The sequence below is a fragment of the Molothrus ater genome, chromosome Z, assembly GCF_012460135.2.
Source record: "Molothrus ater isolate BHLD 08-10-18 breed brown headed cowbird chromosome Z, BPBGC_Mater_1.1, whole genome shotgun sequence".
Taxonomy (NCBI): domain Eukaryota; kingdom Metazoa; phylum Chordata; class Aves; order Passeriformes; family Icteridae; genus Molothrus; species Molothrus ater.
Window position 1 is genome coordinate 45,031,094 of NC_050511.2, and position 27,871 is coordinate 45,058,964.

Below are 27,871 nucleotides of genomic sequence, written 5' to 3' on the forward strand. Positions count from 1 at the left end.
TTGACAGAGTGGATTAACTTCAGGGATTTACAGGTGACAAACAACGGGTCAAATTTGTTTGCTTAGGAACTATTTTGATACTGGGAGTTCAAGATCTTTTACAGGGAATGAAGGTCATACATAACATTGGTTGCCACAGGTGAGGAGGCAAACGATGATTTATTAAACTTGGGAACTTGTGTGTTTAAGCCCTTAATAAGTGAAAAGACAATATTGGGTTCTCCCATTTATATGGTAATATCTTACAGAGGGAAAAGAAATCCAACATAATTCTTCACCGTTGTTTTTACAAAGTATACATATTAGCATAGTGACATGGATGACAGCAGCATGATTTTTTATGTGAATTCTTACTGTGTGCTATAGCTAACCTCAATTTTCAAGGTATTAATTCTTTTTTTTCTAGGTTCTGATACTGCTTTTGCTCAGTGTTCCAAAAGCCTTGAGCAAGCGGGCAGAATTTGAAGTGCCCCTCTCCCCTCCATTGTTCTCTCTGCTGTTTTACTTAATGTGTCTGATGCTGTGTGCTGTTCATGTCATTGTATGCACATCAGCAGAAAGTTTGTGCTATTTCTGCAGTATGTCCTGGTTAACAGCAGTTGGAGTGATGATGCTGATTTCTGCACTCATGTGTGGTATTTTATCTGCTGTTGGAAAGATCTTAGAGAATTACAGACTTCCACCGAAGGTGAGAGCATGCATTAATTGTGTTTCAAAATGTTTTATCTTTCATATACTATCTTATATCTTTCATAATATTGTCAGTTAAAATTGTGTTTTCTCTGCATGTGCTTAAAGAAATTCTTATTTGTAATGCAATATGAATATGTATTATTATTTAAAATTGTAATTGAAATGTGTTGTTGTTCCTGTGGCATGATACTGACCTAATGAAGATCTAAGAAGTGCTTTTTTGACATGATTTGAAGAATTTTTTTAAAATACTGTACAGTATTTTCTGGTTGACTTTATGAGATTGGAAACAGTTATGCCTTGTACAAATCCTATGCTTTTACATAGTTAGGTTTCACAATTGCAATTAAAGCAAGATGTATAATGCTTTACAACAATATGAACAAAGGAAAAGTGATGATACAACAGACAGTAATGCTGTAAGTATACCTTTTCTTGTATTGGTGTTACTAATGTTTGGGTTTTTTAAATAGTTTTGAAAATGCAACAGAGAGAGATAATTTAATTTGTCTTTTCTACTTTTTGAGTTTAAGGAATAGAGTTTGTTAAAATCTTGGGAGTTCTCAAAGTGTTCTCAGTGCAAGGAGGTACCTTCTGTATGTTACTTGATGAGTTTTATTGTTTGTGTTCAGTAGAATACAGGTAATTCAAAGGAAAGAGAATTTTCAATGCCTTTTCTTCCACTGTGAAACTCAGTGTGCTAAGAGCCATCAGTCAGACCATAAAATCAGCTTCTAGCTGTTTTTTCTACTGCTTGTTAGTCATATTTTTCAAAGGTCTCTGATGTTCAATAGCTTCACTGTTCATAGTACTCCATTTGATGGTGCAGTCTCTGTGCAGTACAGTCCTTCATCAATCTGTTTCGTAGAATCAAGCTTGGGGGTTTAGTACCTTTTTTTAGTGTCTGACAAAATAGGGCAAGTACATTGCTTTTATGATATGACAACATGCTCTATCAAGGAAAAAAGCAAACTTTCCAACTTGAAGAAACATTTTGTAACAGCTGTATTTCTTACAATTCAGAAAATTCAGAATTCCTGAGTGAAGATTTATTTTGCAGTCTGTGCAGATATGTGCTGTAATTCCTGAGTGTAGATTTAAATTCTTATAAGTAGGGTTGCTAATATATTTTATTCAAACTATGCCAGATTATAATTTTGTTTCCATAATTTCTGACTAGGTGGTTTTTTTCTTAGAAAAAGAAGAAAAGTATAATCTTGAAATAATTATTAATGCTTCAGTGTAGAAATCTCACACGTACTTGGTGTGCAATGACAAACACAACTACGAAAGATAAACTTGTTCTTCATTTTGTTACTAGTTTTTCTAATTTTAGTAAACAGTAGAAATCGAAATATGATGCATTTTGTGGACCTGCATAAAATTTATGTACATACCACTTCAGTAGCATGGAAAGCAATTGCAAGAGATGATACGTTTCTTCTCCAGGTGGATAGTCTCAAAGAATCACAGAATGATAGAATGGTCTGGGTTGGAAGGGATACAAAAGATCATCTGGTTCCAAATCCCTTCCATGGGCAGAGACACCTTCCACTGGACCAGATGCTCAGAACTCTGTCTAGCCTGACCCTGTTGGGGCATCCACAGCTTCTCTGGGCAACCTGTTCTAGTGTCTCACTACCCTCAGATCATCTGCTTCAAGTTGATAATACACAAATGAGATTTTCAGCAATGTTTTCCAGGTTTGTTTGTATGGGTTTTTTTCCAGGGCTGGGGCAGATAGAAATAAAAAATACTGGATTCTCCATCCCAGGCTGGTCTGTGATTGTATACCTACCTGAGATATATCTGAAAATGGGGAAGCTTAAGTAAATCTTATGAAGTTTAGGCAATAGTAATTCTGTAGAAATACATTTTTGTCATCCTGTCTTCACTCCTATTCCATAGGTGACTGAATTACTGGATGTATCTCATCGCATCAGTCAGGGATGTTCAAGTTCCAAACAAAGCTTGAAATATTTCTTGGGTTTAGTTAGTATGTGCCTTCATTCCAGATATGTGTAAAAGCAGTGACTTGGTTCTGAATAACATTTTTATCAGTCTCAAGGCTGTTGTAGAATGATGTGGCGGGGTTTTTTTGGGTCTGCTTAAACAAATACAGAGCCTGAGAATGTGAAAGGAGCAGTGTATAAATCTGGTGCTGCTTGTAATGAAGATGAGTTCCAAACGTTCATCTCCATCTTTCATCCCCTTTCCAGTAGAATGCCTAGGTTTCAGGGGAGAAATGGGTTGCTTTCGTATGCTGTGTGTTGATCTCGAGGGGCCTTCTGTGTGAGTTGTGAGTGTCACTTATGCTAAAATATCTCTGAATCCAAGTGTTTTGTGACCTGTGCATCTCCACAGATGTTTTGTGAATCTGCCTGTAGAGTCCACTTCTGACAGAATTCTGAAGCCCTCATCTTCTGATGGTGGGAATAGAATCCTGAATCTTGCCCTTTCTGGTTAAAAAAAAAAGCTAAAAAGCCTTTTCTAAGCTCAAGCTATACGATAAAATGTAGGTATTCTAAAAGTAATTAAGATAAGCTCTCCTGTTAATGGCTTCAGAGCTTTTTTCCTTCAAATTGTTTCCGTTCTCTTCTAAAGATTTCTCTGAAGTGCTTCTCATTTGTAATGCTTTTTTTTCCTCACTGTGGCTGAATATAGAAACTGATTACCAAGTTCATGAATTTTCTGAAGACCAGTGCAGGCAGTGTTAGCATCTGCTTCCTGATGGTTATTTATAGATTCTGATTGCTGTGTTTTTAGCAGAACCAGTCCCTTCTTTTAGTGATACTTCAGGCTTTAAATAGTTCTGCAGCCCTTTATGAATTCCAGAAAATTGTTTAAAATTTTAACTTGTTGTTCATAGTTTCACTGTAATTGCTTGGTAGTTGATATAAGCATAGTATTTACTACTACTAATTGTGGGGGTTTTTTTCCCTGTTTCTGTTAGAAATAAAAACTAACCATTTTTTTGAACTAGAATACAGAAGTTAAGGCTTGTCAAGTAGAGGTCTTGAGAATTTTCATTATGCAGAATTATAGTGGGTTTTTATAACATATACAAAATGTCCTTCTTTCAGTTTATTTTAAAGCACCTGTTCATTTAACGGTACTTTTGATTTTCCTCCTTTTTTTGATATTCTTGATGAATTGAACAATGTTACATTTTTATGCAATTGCACCTAAAATATTTTTGTCATTTTCTGACCTGGCGAGAAAAAAGCTGATTAGGTAGTGTCTTTACCAGATAGTGTTCAAAAATTATCCCAAACTGCTGTGAAAATGTAGGAGCAAGTGTGATCTGTAGTACTTTGTCATGGAAAAGTTACCATCATAGAGAATCATGGGTTCAGGGAGCTCAGGTATCAGAAGGGAACATAATGATAAGTGTTTAAATTGTGAGTGATGGTGAGCATGAAAAATAAAATGTTTCTCCTCTGAAGAGTAGTTGCAGAATTTCTCAGGCATTAGCTGTAGATGGTTAATCACAAAAAAAAAAAAAAGTAACTGGAATAAGACTTAGAGTGCAGGCGGCTTTATTTCAAAGTGAAGAAGTTTCAAAATTTAATGATCAAAGGTGCACGTACTCTGTCATTTATGTACTGACACTTTTGCAAGCTGGCAAGGTATGTTCAAAGATGGGGCAGAGAGGTCAGTTTCTGTGTTGCTTAAATATTAGTGCTGATATATCAGTTGTTAAAGTTGCCTTGGCTTGGGAGATGATATGTTTACATCGTTTGAAACCTGGCATTTAAAGATTTCTAAACAAAAGCTTTTGCTTTAAGATTTTTTTGCCAAGATACCAAACAAACTGAGAGTAATACAGGTTTTTTAGTGTCTGGAGTGTCTGCTGAGTTCCTGAGGGCTGGAAATGTTCAGCAGCTGGAAAAACAGAGCTGTGAATATCAGAGTAAGACCCACATTTCAATGCCTTTAAACCAAATCTAAAAAATAGGTACAATCTAAATAATCGAAGGTCAGACTGTATATGACACCATACTCATGGCATTCGTAATAAGGCACAGTTAGTTACTATATAAGGAATTAGAAGTAAATGTAGAAAACCTTGATGAAGGTATTTCTAGAATTTCTTAAGATTATCAAGGCTCGGGAGATTATAATTTGCATCATAATTTTTAATTTTGCATAGTGATTTAACTCTGATCTGAGATGTGGTTTATCTGTAAATGTCATTGGATTTTAATCCTTTGATGTAAATGTAGGAGTAATTTTTTTCTCTTTTCACTGAAGTTAGGAGAGACAAGCAGGCAAAAAATACAGATTTCTGATCCTGGGACTTTTCACATTTATGCCATCATTTTAATGAGATTTTTGTATGTTCCCCATTGATAATGCATCACTTCTTCAGTTTTCATATCAGTTGCTGACAGAAACCAGATACAAGAGACCAAACCTTCTATAGATTTTATGTTATGTCTTACAAAGAAGACAAATTATATCATGGACTTTTTCATTCTCATTTATTTAGGATCTCAGATTCCTTTGTCTCTGCAAGCTGATGGTGCTTACATGCTCGTTTATTTAGTTAGCCAAGATCTTTAAGGTCAGCATGATAGAATTATTGGAATTTAAACTTGCTGAAGATCCATCATGTACTGTTCTTGTCTCAGCTTTGTGAATTTCATGCTCTTTGGTCTTTGCAGAGACTACCTTGTCCTTTTGTTCCAAATACCAGCTTATGGTATTTGCTTTTCAGAATAGAGTACTAAACAAACCTGAGTGGTCTTTAGAACACCAAAGAAATTTCAAATGCTAGTAAATTTAGATTGAACCTGGGCATTTTTTCTGATTATTGGTATTTTTCTCTCCATTATTGTTGTGTGTAACCTCATGAAGACTTTTTGGTTGTGTGGGGTTTTGTTTGTATGTTTGTTTGTGTTGTTGTGTTCTGTTGGTTTTTGTTTTAAGTTAAATGAGTTTGATGTAATGTATTCTTTAACAACACAAGAAATGAAGCAGATGTGAATAGGTCATAATTGTAGTTATAGCTCCTGCGTCCTTTCACATACATGTCATTAAATTTCGATTTTGCAAAAGTTCTTTTTTTCCTAAACCAAAACTGATAATGTTAACTATCTTCTTGCATCATGTGTTTGTTGTCCTCTCGATGTTACATTGTCTTGCTTATTGGACAAAAATACATATGCTGCTGTCAGTAAGTCATAAACACAAACAGGTATTGTTTATACCTGCTTACTTATTATTGGCTCAAAGGTCAGTTTGGTTTGATTTTCTATAAACATGACTTAAACTGTGCAGGAATAGTAGTACACTGTACATCTTTTAATTTAGTAGTTTCTCTCTGAAATTTATCCCTGTGAATATTCAAGATTTTTTAAAAAGTTTGTTCATAGGTCAGATGTAGGAGGATGATGTAGTTAAAATACGCAGTTAAAGAAATGAATGTGAAAGTAGTTTCAGATATCTTTGTTCTGAAGTAAAAATGGCATGCAGTAATTTCAGTCTGGCTTTTAAATTTTTGTTTCACTAGGTGCTTCAAATACATTTTAAGAGATTCTGCATAATATTCTGTAATAGTGCAAAATTAGATAAAATAAAATAGTAATGTGTGACAGTGTATTGACAATGTCGTTCCCAAAATTCTTCACAAGCATGTATGCTAGCCTATTCATTAAGGTATTGTTAGGAAGCTCCTGGTGGTTCCAGTGTCCTCTGGTTCTTGCTTTTACTTGCTCTGGTCTCAAGTTTTTGACATACAGGCTTGTCCCCAGCTACTTGCAGTGGCATCTTGAAACACCCACAGGTGGGACAGTGAATGGGGTTGAACAGAATATAGGAGAGGATTTAGTAAGACAGGATAGACCACAGTGACCAGGCACAGGGCTCAGTCTGAGATGTGCACTGGCTCCTGCTTATATATGACTGAATCCTTTCTCCTTTCCCCTCTTACTTTGCCCCTGCTTCCAGCATGTTCCTCACCACCCCCTCTTCCCCACCCTTGACATTCTTGAATCTCTCTTTAATGAGTTGGTACAGATCCACAGGCGCTCTCAGATACCTGTAATGCCCATGTACTGTCACTTCTCCCTTATCTGTTAGAGTCCAGACTGATGCTCTTCAGAGCTGTGCCTGTGATTTCTTACTGGCCTGTCAGTTAATGGCTGAAGAGTTTTGGTCATCTCTGTGATCTTCCTTAGTGCATACTTACCATGGTTGTGTCTCTCTGTGGTCTTTTCATGGCTTTCTCTTTGTGCTGAAATGGTTCTTTACTTGATAACAGCAATAAACTGGGTACTCTCAACTTCCTCATGCCCTTATGCTTTCTCTGTAGCCCTACCATTGAAGGTAGTAATGGTAAGGCAATTCCAATTAGAAATTGAGCTAATGAAGGCATTAGACAAAAAATATTGTGGTTTTAGATAAGCACAGTTTGTAAAGTAAATAATAGATCGGTAAAGGTTTAAAGTAGATTTTATGATGAAAGACGCATTTCAAGCTAAGCAAGGTCACGGGTGCCATCAGGCAGCAACTTTGTTAACTTGAGTAGTGAAGGCTGTCACTGCATTGAGTTGAAGATATCACAGATTTCAACTACTAGAGAATTACCTATTATCTATATCTCAAGATTTCTGCCGGATTTCTATTTTTACTTCTACTGATATGCGACAGGGCCTGAACTTCCTTTGAACCTTCTGTTACAGGGTGGTAGGGAATCTTAATCTGTAAAGTTGTGATGATTATTCATAGAGAAGTTTTATTCCTTAAACAGAATGCAGTTTTAAAAATCATTACTATGTTGTAGTGCTGAGTATGCTTCACTAAAATTTTGAATTTCTAAAGATAGAAATAAGTTATCCTGCTATTTGTTTTGTTTTCATTGGTGAATACTTACAAGTGAAAGTTTTACATACTTTTTCACCACTTCTTTTTTTCTTTTCTTTTTTTTTTTCAGAATCCTGTTGCTTCCAGTTATAGCTGGTCAGAAATAGATGTCCTGATTCTGGCTGGAACTATTGGCCATGTTTTGAGTTTGGGGGCAAGCAGTTTTATAGAAGAGGAACATCAAACCTGGTATTTTCTTATCAATACACTTTGTTTGGTGCTGTGTCAGGAACTTTGTAGAAATAATTTTCTTCTGAAAGAATGTGACCCTCAACATAGCACCAATGTGAAACAAAATTTTGATAGTGTCAGGGAATCCTCTGAGTGCAAGAATATAGACATTCCAGCTGCAAGTAATTCAAAACTGGGCAAGGCTACCTCTTCATCTGAATTCATAAAAGGATCAGATAAGTGGATAAGCTTAGCAACTCCATGGATCATCCTTATTTGCTGTCGGCTGCTTCGATCCTTGAATCAGACAGGTGTTCAGTGGGCTCATCGGCCAGACTTTGGACACTGGTTGACAAGGTTGGTATCTGATTTATTGTCACACTTTCTGCCTTATTTAAAAATTAATGTGTGTTTAATTTGGTGGAATATGTATTTTTCTATATGGTTTCTGATCAGGAAGTGCTGCAAACATACAAAGCAGATAAATGGTGAAGTGACATAAGGAATTTTTTCATTTCTGTTTCATGCAGGAGTAATTCCTTGTGTACTATCAATAGTTTATAATCTTTGCCCTGCACCATGACATACCTAATTAATGTCAATTATACATGATAGGTTTATCAGAAGCAAAAAGTAAATATTTTCCATGTGTAAGTCAACAGTGTCTGTTTTGAGAAATTAAAAATTACTTAATAGAATTAAGCTTTTGAAATTAAGGCAGGAAGGTTCTGCATAATTCCAAACTTTATGAAGTCACAGGAGAAGATGCCACACATAGAATTCTTCCTTGTCTATCACATGCTTGTAATGTGTGGGTGAAAAGGTGAAGGAATTTATTGAGTGTAATATGATAAACATGAAAGGGATTTTTTATAACTGAAAGTACAGCAGAGAAGGGCTTCTGCTTTTTCTAATGCCTTTCAGTATTTTTAAGGACTAAAGTTATTATTCAGTGGTACTTGAACTGTCTCATGTACTTCAGTTAGTAGATAGAGATGCAATACTTTTTGGCTATCTAGTCAATGTTTTGCAAACAGCATATGAAGAGGCTCTGCTGTGTAAGATAAATAGATTTCTTGCCAGTATTTTACAACACATGGATGAAATGTCATTCATCATTCATTAAAAATGACATGAGGAAATGGACTAATATGAGACTTGTTATTTATTGGCAGCCTCACAGATGAAATGCTAATTGCAGTGACAGACATAAGTGCTGAAAGACATGAGTTATGAGGGAATTTATTGCGTTATAGCAGTTGTTCTATACCAGAGTGTTGCAGACATCTTTTATGAAAAATCCTTTCCTTAGGATTTTTCCTCCTGAGAATCTGAGAGGCCTCAGAAACAAAATGTAAACAATGATTATCTGCTGCTGTGGAAAGCAACAGGTAGATCTTTGATTGGCCCATGTTAGATGTTTGTGGCCAATCACAGCCCAGCTGGCTCAGACAGAGAGCTGAGCCACAAACCTCTGTTATCATCCTTTGCTATTCTATTCTTAGCCAGCCTTCTGATGAAAACCTTTCTTCTATTCTTTTAGTATAGTTTTAATGTAATATATATCATAAAATAATAAATCAAGCCTTCTGAAACATGGAGTCAGATCCTCATCTCTTCCTTCATCCTAAGACCCCTGTGAACACCATCACACCAGAGTTTTCAGCATGCATTTCTGCTCTTGAGGTCAGGAAATGAGGAAAAAATGTCATATTTCCTATATCAAGTCCATATGATAGATAACTCACTTCTTCACTATGTGCTAAGCCAATGTGTGAGCAGGATGAGGTATGATTTAGTGTGACTGTGAGGATTTTTACAATTAATCCTGAGCATCTGCAGAAGATTTATTTGTCCAGTTATGTCCTGAGCCAGATTTTTTTTCTTCAGACTGTCAGTCCTTTTCTTTGGAGTGTGCTGGTCCCAGAAGGCCATGAAATAAGGACCTGATACTCCTGCAACTGAAAAGTTTGGTTTGTTTTAGATACATCCTTTTACTCATGTGGTCTGCCAGAGATGTTTATTTACTCTTGGAAATGTTACCAGACTTATAAAAATTGTGTGTGTGTGTGTATGGACTTAACTTTCGAAGATCCTCTCTTGCTTTAATATGCTCCCACCTCTGATTTCTTGGTGCTAAGTATGCCTGGAAAGCAGCAAAACTTTTTGTAGCTTTGGCCTGTGGAGGGTCTCAGGGGGATAACACAGATGGAGTGTAGACTGCAGATAGAACAGGTGCTTCCTAATTTATAACAAAAGTGGGAAATTCTATATGCCCAGCACTAACACTAGTTGCCTGTCTGGAACTTCCAAGCAACCCATTCAGGTAAACCTAAAGCTTTTTACATATTTTTGGTTTACTCTGGTGTTTTTTGTGGTTTTTTGGTGGTGTTTTGTTTGGTTAGTTGGTTGGTTTTTTTGTGTGTGTCTGTGTTTTTTTGGTGTTTTTTTTTTTTTTTGTTATTGTTGCTCTTGAGGAAGGAGAGGGGAGAAGGGAGAGAGGATTCTATTTTTGTGTTTGATTTTTGTCCCTGTGAATTGGAATTCATGTGAATTTGAATATGTCCATATCTTTCTCTGCACTGGGTGTCCCCTAACTGGAGCCATGGTTGAGCCCAGGGTGAGAAATAACCTTCCTCTGTCTTCGAGTAGGGTTCTGCATGTGCAGCTCCACATGCTGTTGGTTGCCTTTGTTACAAGGGCATATTGCATTGCTGATCGTTGAGTCAGGGTCCACCCAGGCATTTAGAGTCACCTCTGAGAAGATGGTCAGCCCCCAGTCTGTCCTGATATGTGTAGCTATTTCTTCCAAGGTGCAGGACATTCCTCTTTCACTCACTGAACTTCATAAGATCACTGGTGGGTAATTTCTTCAGGCTGTCAAGGGGCCTTTGAATGTCATCAGACCCACCTAGGGTACCAACCACCCCTCCCAGCTGTGTATTGTGTGCAGACTTGCTGGAGGGGCACTGCCCCATCCCCCACGTCATTAGTGGAGACATTAGTGGAGACATATTGGCCCCCCCGGTGGGGGTCAATACCCAAATCCTAGGGTTGACAGGTAGTGACTGCCCTCCACGTGGACTTTGTGCTACCAACTCTGTGAATCCAGCATTTGAGTATTTTCCAGTCTGCCTGACTGTCCACTTATCTAGCATGAGATTGCCTATGGGAATGTTGTGGGAGTTTTTATGGGAGCTGGTGAGCAAGGTTAACAACCTTGTTAAAGCACAGATAAACCACAATGCCTGTTTTGTGCTCTTCCACTGAGCCTGTCTCATCACAAAAATCTGTCAGATTGATAAACTGTTCTCCTTCCTAAAGCCATCACAACCCTATTATTAAAACTGTCTGCCTCCCCCTTCAGTAAGGCTGAGGTATAGCAGTTAGACATCAAAACAAAAACACCAGAATTTTGCAGATAAATTTCTTCCTTTGTTCCTTGTCAAATTATGGCCTCACATTGAGTGTATTTGCTTAAGTCTTGAAGTAAGTAGAAGAGAAAAGATTCTATGTCTGTAGTCTTAGGCTATGACTGATTGTTTGGCTAAAATGCTGTATTTTGCCATACAAGGCAAGGAACTTGCTTTCTTTCTCCTCACCTCACTGGCCTGTATTTTACTTGTTCCTGTGTCAGTATGGTGAACTACTATGTCACTGCATAGACGTGTCTGGAAAAATAACTCAAGATGGCATGGGAAACTCTTGGCTTTCAGTTGGACTTTCACTTTTCACTTTAATTTACCATCAGTCTTGGCAGGCAATTGGGCTGACTTAGTAACAGGAATGCAGGATGGGAAATGTATACAAGTCAGCACTGCTGTTGTTGCAATTACTGTAAGAAGAGAATGTGGAAGTGTCTGCATCTTTTGAAGTGCTCCAGACAAACAGTTTTTTCTTTCTGCTGTTGTCAAGCATTCCTTACAAAACTCACTTGCCTTTCAAATCTAATTGAGAAAGCAATGATTCCCTACCTTGTACTTTGGGAGGCTTAAAAAGCTTATGCAACAGTCCAGAGTGTTGTGCCATGGCAGGCTAAGAGGATATGTGATTAGGACTGTCACTGTCACAGTTCAGCCATCTCCCTTTCATTGGTGCAACTACTTTTGCTGTGTTTAGGGCACATGTTGGCTCAGGCTGCTGTGGGACTACATCTTGACTTAAAACAACGGAGCAATTTTCAGCCTAACAGGAGAATATTATGTAGGTGTCCATGGTGACATAAACTTCAGTTGCAATATAGAGTTAAAAGATTAGTAATATTTGAAGTATGACAATTTTTGAACTTGAATGATGGGATGTAGTTGAGTGTATGACTCTGTTATGGCTCACTGAACAAGCTTTGGAAAGGTTAGTCAATGATGCAGCTAAATCTTTACACATCCTGTGATCTGTAAAATGTCTGGGAATTCCTATTTGGCCAACATGCTTACATTTTCTTTGGTCAGGGGTTTTAACATCTTTATTCCTTCTCCTTCACATGATATTAGGGTTGTTGCTGTTTCCCTAGTGATTTGATCAGTATTGAGATTAATAGCATGAATTAAAAGTTGGTGATAAACTGAGTTGCATAAAGCATTTACTCTTCTTCCCAAAATGCATTGCTAGTCTATAAGGTTGATTGTTATTCTGTTTTTAGTATTGATTTAATTGGTGTAGTTATGTCTTAATAGCATGTTTTTTACTAGTAAGAATTAGGAACCTTACTTAGATCATGTGTGCTGTTAGTTTGAATTTGGACTACACAGACTTTTTCTAGCCTGCCTTTTGTTTTGTCTCTAAGATAAACTAATGAACAAACAGCCCTCTTTTTTTGTTCCTCTGTATTTATTTTCTGGACATCTGTGCTCATGCTCAGACTAGGATTTTGCTTAACTAGACAGTGCTAAAGGGGCTCAGCATTTAAAACAGAGAGACTGTTGTCTAGATTTTCCTGTTTGATATAAGGATCAAAACACAGAAAATCAATCTTCCTATAGTGTGTTGATTTTGGCTACTAGGAAAGCATTCAGCAGTGCTGAAATAAGGAAAATGTTCTTTGTTACTTACAGACAGACTGAAACCCGAAAAATACTTTGATGGGACAAAAAGCAAAAGAAAATCAGATAGTAGATGAAATTAAAGAAAACATGCAATCTAAATCTGACTAGAAGTCAAGTTTTCTTTTTGGTTGGTTGTTATTCAGTTAGCTTTATTTGGCTGTTAATCTTGGTCAGCGCTGATAATTGAAAGTATCTTCCATGTACTTCCTCCATGGAAGTGTCAGCTTGAAGAGAAGTGACAAGAAGCATCAGCATGGAAAGATGATAACATTTTCTTTAAATAATATATTAACCATCCCCAAATGCCCTTCCCCTCAAAGCTAGCACACCTTGTGACTTCTGTGTATTTGGCTGTAAAACGAAAGAAACAATTAAAAAAGACCACATCCACTTAAGTTATTAATCATGCACATTTACAATTTGTTTCACTCTACTTGTATTTGCAGTAATGAGGTGAGGTACAAACAGTGGAAGAAAATGTCTTCAACCTTCCTTCTATTACCAGAAGTATGAATGTAGACCTAACAAGCTGATACAGTAGGAAGATAGAGCCAAAGTGCTCTTTTTTCCTTCCTTTCTCACCATTTTTTTTCTCAGGGGACTATTGGTTCTTCACTTTTGGTTTTGTGGTTTGTCCAAAACCCAGGACAGGGCAGCTGAGATCAGAATAGCTTGTTTGTGCTTGTATTTCTGAGCAGACTATCAAAACCATTTAGAACTTTCCGTTATCTTTCAAAATATATGCTAATTACATGTGCTTTTAACTGCCTAACTGTAAGAACCTTGGCTGGAAAACCTTGAAACAGTAGGTGATTTGTGCTGGCCTGACTTGGCTGTCTGTAAATCCTTTCCTTGTTTCATCAGCAAATGCTATGAAACATGCAGGTAGGGTTTTTTCCAACAGATTTATATGATTCCAAAAAAATCCAAACAGAAGATCACAGACATGAGAGAAGACCAGAAGACCTGGACTATTGTGTAATGAACACACATGAGATGTGCGTTAATCCCTGTGCTAGCAGTCAAGAATGTAAACTCAATGTGTATTGAGTTTTTTAGATAAAGAGACAAAGATGATGATGAGGGTGTGCTGTTATTTATCCCGGATTTGTCTTGCTCTCACACAATGACTAGCCAAGGAGAATATGACCAGAATGGTTAGAGTTTTCTGTAAGTCCTCAAAAATGGCTACTAAATTAGTTAGTTTTGATCATAAAGAAGGTGGTGCTTGCGTTACTTCATAGGTTGCTGCAGGAGTCCACTGTTTCTGCTCTCTCCATGTGTATAGGGAAAATAATTGGGAGGAGAAACATCAAGACTACATTTTCTGTTTCATAGTATTCTAGATTTTATGCCTCTCACTTTTCTCCGCTGGGTTTCAGAGAATAGTTCATCTCTTGGGAATTTTGTTAAGGTGTACAAGCTACTTGACTGGGTCCTGCATGCAGAACTAACAGGACAACTTATCTGCCCTACAACCTTTCTTCCATGACTTTTCAAGCACCACACTTGGAACAGCTATTGGTCAAGCTCCTGATAAAATGTATACTAGGGAATAGGAAAGTAAACCTGTTTTTGAAGTACAATAATTTTTATTAAATCAGAGATACAACTGGAGTTTCATAAGTGTGATTGAATTCAATGCAGCTAACAGCCCAGGCACACTGTTGATTTCTTGAAGTTAGTGATCTTTTATCATGGGATTTTGAGTTGTGGAAAACAGAAGATGGAGCCCTTAGCTCTCAAAATCTAAATGTAGTTCATAACTGAAGGCAGATTTAACAAAATTAGTGGTTTTATATTATTTGGGATACTGGGAATATTTTCAGTAGGCATGGGTTGGCAGTTCTTGGACTACAGCAGGCTTTCTGAAGCTACATGTTAAGGAGTGGGTGCAGATCTTTTCCTTACCCCATTACATTTTGCAGTGCTGGCTCCTACTACTGAAGATTTAAATATATAACACTGGCAGCATGCTGAGTGGAATGCCCTTGTTTCTGGAATGAGTGTTACCTATTTAAGATGCAGGGGAACAAACAAACAAGCTGTGTCTGTGATCTTCTCTGCCAGTGATGCAAATTTCATGTCTGTCTCTTGAATGTATTGACAGAATACAAGGGTCTGTAGTTGCTTAAGGGAATCATATTGTGCTAACGAGTTTGTGTGTGTGTGTTTGTGTCTGTTTTAAACTATGTAAGTATATTTTTGGTCATTTTGGGTAGATAATGTGTTCTAGACGTGGTAGGGTAGGTAATGTGTCTAAAATGAAGCAAATACATATGTAGTTATTTCAAAAGACAGTTGTAATCCTCTAGTGCAAAAATATTTGTATAGGGCTAGAAAATAAAATACTGTAGTATAAGAAAAACACACCATTTCAAAATGTATAAATTACAAAACTCTAGTTTAAAAGCAGTAGACCCTTTTCCATTATGCAATATGCAGCTCAGTTTTATATAATTAACAGAATAACTAGCATATGGTGGAACATAATAATTACACTTTTAATATGCATGCTTGAATAGAAAACCTCATTAATAAAACTGCTTTTCTAAAAATACTAAAATATTTTACCATACCTCTTGGAAAGTTCATAACAGACACCATAGCAGTGATTAATTTGGTGCTGCATTAATTAATACAGTTTGTTTAATACAGTGCTGTAGCTAAGGCTTTATCAAATGTGTTTAGCACTAATTACTGGTTTTAAAGGGTTTTTTTTGTTTGTTTTTTTTCTTCCCAGCTCTGAACATAAATCTGAACTCTCCTTCTTGGCTGCAGTCTCCCTTCTTATGATCTTCTTTCTGGTTCAAAGAAGATGCTCCCTGGTTTCAAAAATTGCTATGGCACTTGGGCTCCTGGGAGTCTACAGTTACCGGGCAGCTATTGGAAATGTCACATTTCCATGGCAACATGGTGGCAAAGATATTTCAAAGTAAGTTCATCAGCAGATAAGGAACTGTTTCTAACAAGGTGTTGAACATGCCTATCAGGGGATGAGTTGGATAGGACGTTCTAGGTTGGAATTACATTCTTAGGAATAGAATTGTAGTTTATAGGTAACCAGCACTGAATTTTTGTGATGTGTGCTTAATTTCAAGCCACATGAAGTGTCTTTTCACTGTGACACATGAGAAACCAGTCAGATAAACATTAATATGAGGGAAATCTAGTAGGTATACTCTATATTTTTTGCTACTAAAACCTCCAAATGCACCTTCTCTTGTTTTTAGATGGATTTACCACATCTAGCAGAGCACAAGCTAAGCTCATTTAACTACTTCTTAGTTTCAAAAGTGCTTAGTAGTTCAGAGAGCTGCTTTTCCATACCTTACTTTTGCAGTTGAGTGTTCTATAACATAAGCTTTCAATAAAGGTAAATCATGCTTGACCAACCTGACTGTCTTCTGCTATGAAACAAATACAGGGATGAACAGGGGGAGAGCAATGGATGTTGTCTACCCTGATTTCAGCAAGGATTTCAACACTCTTTCTCACATTTCAACCCTCATAGACAAGCTCAAGTAGTGTGGACTGGATGAGTGGACACTTAGGTCTTGGCTGAGTGGCACATCTACACAGCCCTCAACAGGCTGGAGAGTTGGGCAGAGAAAGGGGCGTGACCTGCTGGGAAGCAGCTCTGTAGAGAAGCACCTGGGAGTCCTGGTGGGCAACAAGCTGTCCATGAGCCAGCAGTGTGTCCTGGGGGCCAAGAAGGCCATTGGGACCCTGGTGTGCATTAGGGAGAGCATTGCCAGCAGTTCAAGGGAGGTGATCCTGTCCCTCTGCTCAGCCCTGGTGAGGCACATCTGGAGTGCTGTGTCCAGTTCTGGGCTCCTCAGGACAAGAGAGACATGGAGGTCCTAGAGTGAGTTGGCAGGTGGACTCTGAAAGTGGTTAGGAGACTGGAGCATCTCTTGAATGAGGAAAGGCTTAGGGAGCTGGGCCTGTGTAGCCATGAGAAGAGAAGGACCGAGAGACAACCTCAGCAATGTCTCTGAAAGAAAGGTGTCAGAGAATGGATCCAGGCTTTTCTTGGTGGTGCCAAGCAACAGGACAAGAGATAGTGGGCAAAAACTGATGCACAGGAAGTTCAATTTGAATATGAAGAAGAAGTTCCTAACTGTGAGGGTGATCAGACACTGGAACAGGTTGCATGGAGATGTTGTGAAGCCTCTCTCACAGGAGATATTCAAGAACTGTCTGGAAACAATTCTGTGCAACATGCTCTAGTTTGTGCAATGTGCTCTGTTTGAGGCTTGAGCAGGAAGGCTGGATCAGATGACTTGCTGTAGTCCCTTTTGGTCTTAGTTTCTCAGACCTTGCACTTCTAGAATATAAGGTTACAGTTTTTAAGCTTACTGATCCTCCTTTTTGTCAGCTTTTTTGAACAGCATGCTGTGTTTCCATCAGAAGCTGGCTTTCACTGGAAATTAAGAGGCAAATGAATTTATAATGGTTTGAAGATAATGTAAGTGCTAATTACACTTACAACTTAAGATGTACATTTTTTTGTAATGGAATTGCTTAGGGATTTCAAAAATACTAGCCTTGGATTTAACCTGTTTGGCAGAACTGGTTGGTCTTGACCTCTCTTGAAAGGTTCTGAAGTAGGTGTTAGTAAGTAACTAATCTTTCTGGTTTATTTACTTATTAACTTTTTTTCAATTTTATTTTTTCTTTAGGGGGATTACTGAAGCTCGTTTTGTTTATGTCTTTGTTCTTGGCATAGTCTTCACTGGCACTAAAGATTTACTAAAGTCACAGGTTATTTCTGCAGACTCCAGCACGAAGAGCACAGGATTATGGGAAGTATATAGTGGATTGGTTCTACTAGCAGCTCTTCTATTTAGACCTCACAATTTACCAGTCTTGGTGTTTTGTCTGCTGATTCAGACAATGATGACAAAATATATTTGGATGCCTTTGAAATTTGATGCAGCACAGATTACTATCATGCACTACTGGTTTGGCCAAGCTTTCTTCTATTTTCAGGTAAGCTGAATACTCTCTCTGCTGCAGAGGGGGAGATGGAATAGTTTTTCAGAGAAATATTTTCCATTGTAAATAAAATGCTAACTAAATATTACAGTGGAAGACTTTACTGAGTTCTCAGAAGGATTTAGTTTCTAAATGCTTTAATAATGTTTAGTTTTCAGAATCAGGGAAAGATGCATTCCTTAGTGTCTTATCCTCATTGTAGATTTCCAAAAGTGTTACAAAGATCAGAGAGCTGCACCCAGATGATTTTGGTCTGTTAATGGGCCTCATAAGTACTTTTCAGGTGATAATTACTTTAAAAATGTCATCTGAGTTGTTTAATACCAGTAAAAGACAGGTGGCTTTTGTCACTGGTTATTGAGAATTACGATAGGTCTATATACTATTTAAGACTGAAAGAAAATGCTGTGGTATGAGGATCTTTCTACTTCTAGTATTGTGGGAGCCATAGCATAGCAGGCTGTCTAAAGAGAGCATTTGTTAACCTGGGAATCGGGTTTAAAAGGTGGGGTTTGCAAAATTTCAATGTGGGACCTCCGTTGACTACCTCTGAGTCATGGCTGTGGATGTTGAAACTCTGGTCAAGCTTAGGGTACTATAACTGCAGATTGAGGGTAGTGTATGTCCAGACAGGGGACAGCTGATGCAGGTAAGATCATCATGATTCATCCCTTTGTCCCCACTTTTCCTGTTCAGAGGGCCTAGCATGTCTTGCTTGAGTGGCTTTTGCATGTTTTGAATGTTACTATTCAGGCAGTCAGCTTTGATTACAGTCTTCTGAGAGCGCCTCTTAGTGCAGCTGGCAAAATGCTGAAGACAGACCCATCTCTGTACTGAGGTAGCAAACCATAACAGCTACCCAAAATTTAATGGTGGGGAGGCTGGCATGAAAATCCTAGTGGAAAAGAGACTAAAAAAGAATAGTTCTGATTTTTTCATTAAGCAACAAATGGGTAATGTTTTCAGTGATGTTGTGTTCTTGATATACTTGGCTGAGAATTTTACAGGACCAAGAAATTACAGGAGAGTTAAAGCTGGAAGATGCCTCTGGAGATCAGTTAGTTCAGTCTGACCCTGACATGAATCAGCAGATCAAACAGACCAGGTTGGTCTGAACTGTCCATTCCCTATTTCAAATACTTGAAAGGGTGAAGACTCTGCAAGCTCCCTGGGTAATTGGTCCAGGGCTTGACCACCCTAGCTAGTAAAAAAAGCTTTTTCTGATTTTAATCAGAACTTCTTGCATTTCTGTTTCTGTGTATTGCTTATCATTCCTTTGCTAGTCATTATTGGATGACTGAGAAAAGTCACAGTCTGGCTACATTTTCTGTACTTCCTCTCATCAGGTATTTATACACATTGTTATGATCCTTGCTGAGCTTTCTCCTCTTGAGAGTAAAAAGACATAGGGAGTTGCTTGTATGACACGTGTTTTGTTCCCGCTGTCATCTGTGGTGCTTCAGTGGAATTTTTCTGGCACACCCATGGCTTTTCCATGGTGGCAAGCCCAGAACTGGACTCAGGCACCCAAATGTGAGTCTCACCACTGCTTATTAGAGAGAATGGAGATATCCCTTATATAGCTTAATGGAGTCCTGGATGCTGTTGGTCTTTGCACAAAAAGGACAATGGCTGGCTGATCTCTTCCAAACAGCTTTCCATATGGTTAGTTCCCAGTGTCACCAAAGGCATGATTTTATTCCTCCCCAGGTGCTAGATTTGACATTTCCCTTTGGTGAACTTGCTGAATTTCTTGTCATTTCATTCCTTCAGCCTGTTGAGATGCCTCTGATGGCACCTCTGATGGCAGCTGACCCATGTGCCGTATCTGCCACTCTCCCAGTTCTGTATTGTGTGCAGACTTCCTGAGAGAACTCTCTGCCTACTGCCCAGGTCATTGGTAAAGATGTTAAACAGTATCAGCCCCATTGTCAATCCTTGTGGCTGATCACTAGTGATTGGTCTCCAGATGGCTTCAAGCTGCTGATAGCAGCCCTGTGAACTTAACATTTGAGCATTTTCCAGTCCACATGACTGTCTAGCTTCCTAGCCTGGACTGCATCCATTTGTTTGCCTGAGGAGATACTTAAAAGTGCTTGTGGGGTGAATGTGCCTTAGATAAATGTAGCCCATGTATCTTCAACCAGTATTGCATGATGGAAAAGAAAACAAAAGCTTCTTAAAGTAATAGTTTTGATTTGGAAGTTTATTGTGGCAGATGAGATGTTGTGTCTTTTCTGCTGTGAATGATGCAAAAAAGTTTGGACTAATTTTTCTGGAAGAATTTACATCAACTTTGAAGCAGCTATAAACATCTTCCAGAAATAAGCTATTAGAGCTATCAAGAGCTTGATACATCTTTCTATTTTACTGTGCTGTGTCAAAGGGTTTTTTTCTACACCAGTAAAAACATATTTATGCAAGACCAATAGAAGATAACAGGATCTAATAACATCTGTTTCAACTTTCTAGTGGTCTTAAACTGGTATTATGGAGAAGGCTGCTCTTTTTCGTTATGAATCTTTTGCAGTTTTAACTACCCTTGCAATTGAGGAATTTTTTCATTTTTATAAGATTGGAAGTGATTTCCATTTTACATGACTGCAGATTGTGTTCCTGCACATCCTGCAGTTTCAGAGCATCTGCCTGGGCCCTGTCACTCTGCTGGCAAGTTTGACATTTCTTCTAGAAGCGTTTCCTTTGGAAATGATATTTTCCAGTATGATACAGATTTCAGCAAACTTCAGGATATTTGAAAAATTAGATCTGACAGGGGAGTTTCTTCCACATAGACATGTTGCTGAGTCACAGCATCCAAATCTCATAAATGAGAAAATCTCCATTGCTCTATTATGAGCCAGATTTCTAGATGGGTCTTTGTGCATCTCCCGTCACTGTAAGATCTGGAAAATTATCTGATCTGGATGATGCTTACCTATCAGAACTTCCGTTAGAAGCTCAGCAAAGCTTTTCCCCCACTGTTGCTTCTCCTGCTGCTATGTATGAAATAGAACAGGCCCAGATAAGAAGCTCCCTTTTTCTGTCCCCAAAGCTCTAGCTTTGAAAATATTATTTTGAATAGCAACGGCTTAGCAAAAGTTTTGAGAAATTCTTAAGTTGTTTTAGCACAGTACCCTTTAAAAAGTAACAATTTCTGCAGAACATGCTAACAGTCTTCTAGAATTTTTTTGTGTGTCGGTTCACAAAAATGAAGGTGCATGCCTATTCATGATGCCCAAGGCTGATTAAAATGACAAATGAATTGTAACAGAACAGGACAGATTTCCTCTATTGTCTCTCGTTATTTCTCTTTTTGTTTTTCTATTTTCAGAACATCTTAGAAATGTTTCAGAAATAGAGAAATCAATTCTTCTAATGAAAAAAACAACAGCTTTTAAGGATCAAGTCAGATGGAATTTTCTTTCCCACTCCCCTCCTCCCCCCACCCCCTTAGAGAACAAGTTTTTGGTTCTCTTTTAGAAATGTTTTAAGTACATTCATATTAGATGCCTTTTTAGGGTGGAAATTAAGAGTTTGACCAAAATACCCATCGTTAGATGTTGGCTTGTTCTTTCATTCTCTGATGAAAAAACTGTTCTGAAGGTATGGAAAGAAGCAAATTAATTCATACAAGGGTAAGAGGGACTTTTTTTTTGCATTTCACAATTGAAAAAAAGTTATCTGATATGCAGAATTTTAGCATAGAAAAGTAGAATGGTTGAGCTGGTAGTTCATAAATTACAGAGGCTACAAAGGTGCTTCAAAATCTAGTTAATGCTCTCTCTTAAATTTGTAAATTTCTCTCAGTTTGTGCTGAGAATAGTTTTTCCAGTCTGGGTCCATATTTCCAAGGACGGAAGGAACTTGTTCCAAAAATGATGTGTAATTTCATGCCTCTTTTATGTTGTTTTTCTCTGTGTGGCATTCTGATCTGCATTATCTGGGAAAATTAAAAAGCTGGTGACGTACGAAACCAAATTGTTCATTATTAGTTTTTTTAAAAATGTATTTAAATATCTTCTTCCCTTTCCTTTGAGTTCTGTCTAGAGATGAATGACTTGTTGCAAAGGGAAAAGTACTCCCTCTGTACAGCTGAAAATCAGGATTGAAATGTTTCTTTAGTTTATTTGTGACACATAATTAACTGGCAACTTTATGTTGATAATGAACTGCCACTGGACTATAGATGCAGGTTCCATACAAGATATACAGCAGGTGAGCTTTTACCAATATTTATGCTATTTTGTGTACCTGAGTTGGAAAAAAAATCTAAAAAAATCTCCTGTGCTGGGCCACCAGTCTACCAAACACATGGAGGTAACCTCTCCCTGTTTACTCACATCTTCTTTGACAAATGCAGGCACTCAAGCTTTCTTCATGTATCTCGAGAGTACTCTAGGCAAGTGACTCAGGTGAAGCTACAGATGATTCTGCATGGTTGTATACATTTTCCAGCTCTTCCTTAAGTGAGTGGTGGACGGTGGAGGTCTGGATGTACCCATACTGGTTCAGTAACAGATTTTACTTGTTTGAATAAGCCATTTGATCTTTTTTCTTTATTTGTGGGAAAACCAGGAAGATCTTTGCTTAGTGACAAGCAGATTCAGATCCCCACCTTACTTCTGTGCCTCCCCATGAAGTGACAGTGTTCTTACTGAGTACAGTTCAGGTGTCCCAGGTTTAGGAACTCTGTCCTGTCCATGACCATCAGTGCTGAGTTCATACATTTTGACTGACTTAGGACAGGGTTGTCTTTCAGGCTGAGCATGTATGGTTTGTTCTCAGACATTGAATAAACATTAAGGAAGTACAGCTGGGCTGTTTCTGGAGGAAGGAGTCCATCAAATTCTCCCTTTCAGTATTGACCTCTGTTCAGCTTGCTCTTGATAACAGTCATTTGTTTACTGCCTCAGGAGCAAGCAATACTTATGCTAGAATTCTAGGGGAGAGATGTGAAGGAAGCACAACTGTATTATGAGGTATGATATGTACTGCTGGCATAGATTTAAATGTCTTCCTTTACTTTGTTTCTCCAAGTTTTGTGGTCACTAGAGCTTCAGTATTAAACTTACGGAGTTCAGAGTGATGCTAAGGTTTTAATTTCCAGACAGACATAAAGATGTAATGTAGCATACAAAAAAATAGCAGGCTTATGGTTGAAATACAAAAACTGAATACCACTGAAATTCACTGGTAATGTAGATCACATTGGATGCTAAATTTATACTGTGTTGCCTAAATGAGGTAGGAGAAGAGAAAAATAAATGTGATATGGAATGCTTCCATCTGGAAGTAGGAGAGAGGTTTAGAGAACTACTTTTTGCACATGTCTTGGTGTGATTATGAAGTAAATGAGTGTTGCCCATGTTGCTGAGTCTTCATTAAGTCTTGGTAGACGATATGTTACATAATGACTAAAGGAGTAACTGTCTTGCTGAGTGTGGATTGTAAGTGATGGCCTTTTGAATATGATAGTAAAAATAGCCTTGTTCAGGATAGCATATTTAATGAATGAGGCACTGTTCTTTCAAAAAAGTATTGTAGAGTCCTTCAAGACTTCATGGAAGTAGCTCTGCAAAAATCCCAAGTGTACAGAATAAGCAAGGCTGACAGGAACAGATACTACTTTTTATTAATCAGTTGCTATAACTGATGAACATGGGGGAAAAAATGAAGTGCCTGGGTGTGGAAGCTAACTTATTGATTTTGAATGTAATAGGAAAAAAATAGAAGGATGGGTTGAAAACAAATACCTTGATATTACACTTGGTTTTGCATTCTGCATTTCGTCTGTGTCTGAACCGTGAATGCATCTTCTGTCTCAGTTTAGTTACCAGACTTCAGGGTCATGTCCTTGATTGAGAGAGGAGCTGATGGGAGAAAAGCAGAAGGAAAGGCCTGGCTCTTCTTTCCATTCTGGTTCTGCTTTAATCTGATGCTTTACTGCCTGTGTAAGCAGGTATGTGTGTTCCTGTCTTAAACTTTCTTGATCCTGCCCTGGACCTGGACCTGATGGCTGGGCTTTCTGGCCTAATCTTGGACTTGCCTTGTCACTACAGACTTGCAATCCCTAGGCTGCATCTAGCCCTGATCATTATCTCTGGATCCAGCCCTGACGTGGACATGTCACTGAAGAGTCCTGACTTACTGCTCTCACCTGCCTTGTTTTCACACTCTTTTCCCAGCTTATCTTCTTTTGCAGAACCAAAGTCCCTTTCTGCTTTCTTGCAGTTTGGATCTAAAAGGCAAATTTGTTAAACAGTTGTAAATTAAATGAGAAGGCTATGTGTGATGTCATTTTTCCAGCATTTTAGTAAGATTTTTGTGAATATTAAGCAGACGAAAAGGTTGCTCACACAGGTTGTGTAGTCTTCATGCTTGGTGGTTTCTAGAGATTGTCTGGATAAAGTGTTGTGTTATTAATGTGGAGCTGGGTAAACCCAATTTGTTTTCTAGTCTTGTTTTAGTAATTAAAGGCTTGATTTATCACTTTGTGTGAATTGATGAAGTGAAGGAAAGGTTAAAATACTCCAGTATTGTCAAAAATAGATGAAGTTAATACATTTAGTCGGAATACTACTTATTTACCAGGATATTATTGCAAGCTTGAGAATCTCTTGATGAATTTTGCAATGAGCTTGAATAATTGATTGTTTTCTCCTAAGCCCTGAGTTGTCCACGTCTCATAACTCAGCAGTCATTTCCCAAAAGTATGTTGTATATCATTACTATTTGTCCTTAAAATACAGCAAGAATAAAAATAAATTACTCGTTTTTTTTCTCTTTAATAGCCCAGCTCATAAAAAACTTACTTTGCTGTAAATATTGCTAAAAATATTTTTGTTTCCTTGTGTGAATGCTCATTAATGAACAAAAATTCGATGTGTTTATTTATTAGTCTTGTGGAATTTTGTTGCCATGCTTAGAGCAGTATATCTGCAGAATGGGAGAAAGAAAATACAGTTCCAGTTTCTGGTGGTTTTTATCACTAGAAGAAACCAGAATAGGTTTGTATATTTAGAATTATTTGGATCTAATTCGGCTTGCCTTTAAGTAAAGAGATGGACTGAGTGACCATTTAAAGTGATTTTAACTTTTTCTTGTTATGATTTCAAAGCATTGTAGGATAATTTACGTTGGAAAGGACTCACAGTTCAGTCCCATTTTCAGAACAGTGTCAACTGTGAGGTCAAACGAGATGGCTCAGGGTCTTGAAACCTCCAAGGTCTGTCCGGAGACAGCAGAACCTTTCTGGCCAACCTTTTCTGAAATACTAGAGTGGTATGTTAAAATAAAAGGAGGCACTCTGAATTGTCAGTTATTTATTGTGTGGCATATTAGAATTTATAGCTTTGAAAATTTAGTGTAAATACATGAATTTGTCTTGGAGAAAGATATTTAATGTGAAGAAAAAATGCTTCTTCCTACTCACTGGGACTCTTCCAGTAGAATAGTGGCAGTAGTATCCATGAGACTCAGATTCACGGTAGGAACAAGATGTTTGGACACTTCACAGTGTGATTGGAGTTGTGTGTGGATCCAAATGTGTGCGTCTTTGTTCTACAGATATGTCACCTTAAGCAAAGTCAAAGACAGATGGAGTGAGCCCTGTGGTGAAGGGACTCAGGGAGCTGAGGAGGAGAACCTGTTCCTTCCTCCAGCTTCCTTGCTTGCCTTGACTACCTTCCACAGGGAAGTACATATTTTTGCCTGCACCAGTTCTGTAGGACCAGTGATGTGCACTGCAGTGCAGCATTTATTCTTGCTTATTCACATATACAGTGGCATGGGGAGTTTCCCCAAGATGCCAACAATCAACCATGTGCATGAGGATTAAGCAGTGTAAAGAGACTTTTCAGCTCCTCATGACACAAGCAGGAGGGGTCTCCTAATGTCTCAGCTTTTCTACTCTGTATGCATCATGCAGAGGAGAAGGGCAATGGAAAATAAGTAGATGTGGTAGGCAAAAGACCTGCTGCTGTTGACAGGGACTGGAGGAAAATAGAGCAGGTTCCTTCCCTACCTGTCCCTGTCAAACTGTAGCTTATTGAGAAGCAGCACCTTGCTCAGCACTCAGAGTGCTTACACTTACCTTTCTGCTCTTGCCATGACCTCAGTCTGTACTGGTTAAACCTGAGAAGTAGTCTTATTTTGCAGCTTCCTTTTGCAGTCTCATATTACAGGTTCTAGGGCACAGACGCGCTTTCTTTTTTAGCTGCTTGTCCTTAGTTGTGCTGTGCTTTGCTCCTGGCATTTCTGGGCATTGCACTAAATGCATAACAATAATTGATTATACTGGTGCCATGATTTACTACAGTGGTGCATGATGAAAGTCAAAATGAGGAAGACTAACAGTCATAAGTGAAGATTTTTATACTGTATAATATCTTGGTAAACTCTATACCATACAGCCCTCTTACAGATTCAGGCTCCCCTTACATTCTGGGGATATCTTCATGGTGAGATTGACGGAGATGGTGACTACTCATAGTGGGCTCTGAATGGTTCCATCAACACAGATGCCTTTTTTCTCTTAGGTTTTAGAGCTGTCTCAGAAATAGGTTTTTTTGCTGGTGCCTCGTTAGTTATGTACCTAAAAGAGCTGTCTATCTTTTATGCTTCCCTTTGTGCTCTGGGCTTTGTGACAGAAATGTGTATTTGATGATAGCACTTCCTTGCTGGGTTAACTTGCAGTTCAAGAGGACTGCAGTCACTAAGGTGACCCAAGGTCAGGTTTGAGGGAAATGGAGAGCTACCACTCCTCATATGCTCTGCGGGGATTGAGTCCAAAGCTATTGATGGTGACAGCTGTCCTTACATTAATGTTGTTCTGGAATTCTGTAGGTGGAAAAAGAGGGTTTGATGGCTGTTAGAAGATTAGTGCTGTAGAAACTGAGCAGTTTCTCAAGGTACAGCAAGAATACCTGAGAGCTTTCTCACTAGTCTGAGGAAACCTATCTGTGACCTTTTAATTTAAGAAATATTCTGCCTTAATCATAGGGTGTCTTTGTTACTTTAGGTATTTGGGTAAAGTTAAGTACTTTTGGATTTTCAATGGAAAACACTTCCTTCAATTTTACATTGTTTCTTGTTATTTAGTGGTCCTGGTCACTGGAAAAGAAAACTAGGTAAAACATACCAGACTTTGACAGCTCTTGGTATTTTAATTGCTGTATGTTCCTTCTGTTTTTCTCTTGGTAGTTTTAAATGCCTTTTATTGATGATTCAGGCTATCTAGACTGACTTCTGGTCTATTTCAATGCAATCTTATGTGGTACAGGGACTTGAGAAGGAGAAGTGTCTCTACATTTGCCTGTCTTAATCTGTTTACATGCAGGAACTTGTGCCATGAGGCAGGCAGGTGGGCGATGTAATGTTCCATTACAGCTCTAATTTAGAGTCCTGCTGTCTCTAAGGGCAAGAAATATTTATTCCTGGTGTAATTTTAGGCAGCAGACCTAAAATCTTGTGTTCTAACCTTGTGTGACAAAAATAATGTATATTTTTCAATAATGTATCTGAAAGCAGCAACTGGAACTGTTTATTTTAAATTCTTTATTTTTTAATGTAACTTACTAAACAATAGGCATGTTAATTTGCAGAAAAAGTAAGACTCACAAAGTAGCATGCTGTTTATGCCTTTGTTAATCTGTAAATTTTAGTTAAAAACACTTGTTTGGTAAACTGTATTATTGAAAGTCACATGTAAAGAATACGGCTGTACTATAAAGCAATTCAAAGAGTAAGTCCTTAATGGGTGCAATAGTTAATATTATTCTAATGTATTTAAAATGTATCTTTGTAGGTATTTGGATATTTACTATTTTATCCCTATTTTCAGGGAAATTCAAATGGCATTGCTACTGTGGACATTTCAGCAGGTTTTGTGGGACTAGACAGCTATGTGGAGATACCAGCTATCTTCCTCACAGCATTTGCCACATACGCGGGACCTTTCCTTTGGGCCATCCATCTGCTGTGCTACTTGAGTTCTGAAGTTAGGAGGTAATAATTTTTGAACTAAAGTAATGCTCCTCTATGCACTACAGTTATAAACACCAGCTATAACATATATATATTTGCAAAGAAATTTTTGT

At 38.0% G+C, this 27,871-nt stretch overlaps 1 protein-coding gene across 2 annotated transcripts in view; it reads left to right on the top strand.

Annotated features, from left to right (window-relative positions):
* The window catches only part of PIGG (phosphatidylinositol glycan anchor biosynthesis class G), an 84,355-nt gene that overhangs the window by 22,196 nt on the left and 34,288 nt on the right, over positions 1–27,871 (top strand). For both annotated transcript variants that reach the window (XM_036402986.2, XM_036402987.1), the window contains 5 exons: positions 407–688; positions 7,631–8,088; positions 15,517–15,708; positions 17,459–17,768; positions 27,616–27,779. In XM_036402986.2, the coding sequence (XP_036258879.1) occupies positions 407–688; positions 7,631–8,088; positions 15,517–15,708; positions 17,459–17,768; positions 27,616–27,779 (1,406 nt within the window). The remainder of the gene's footprint in view (positions 1–406; positions 689–7,630; positions 8,089–15,516; positions 15,709–17,458; positions 17,769–27,615; positions 27,780–27,871) is intronic.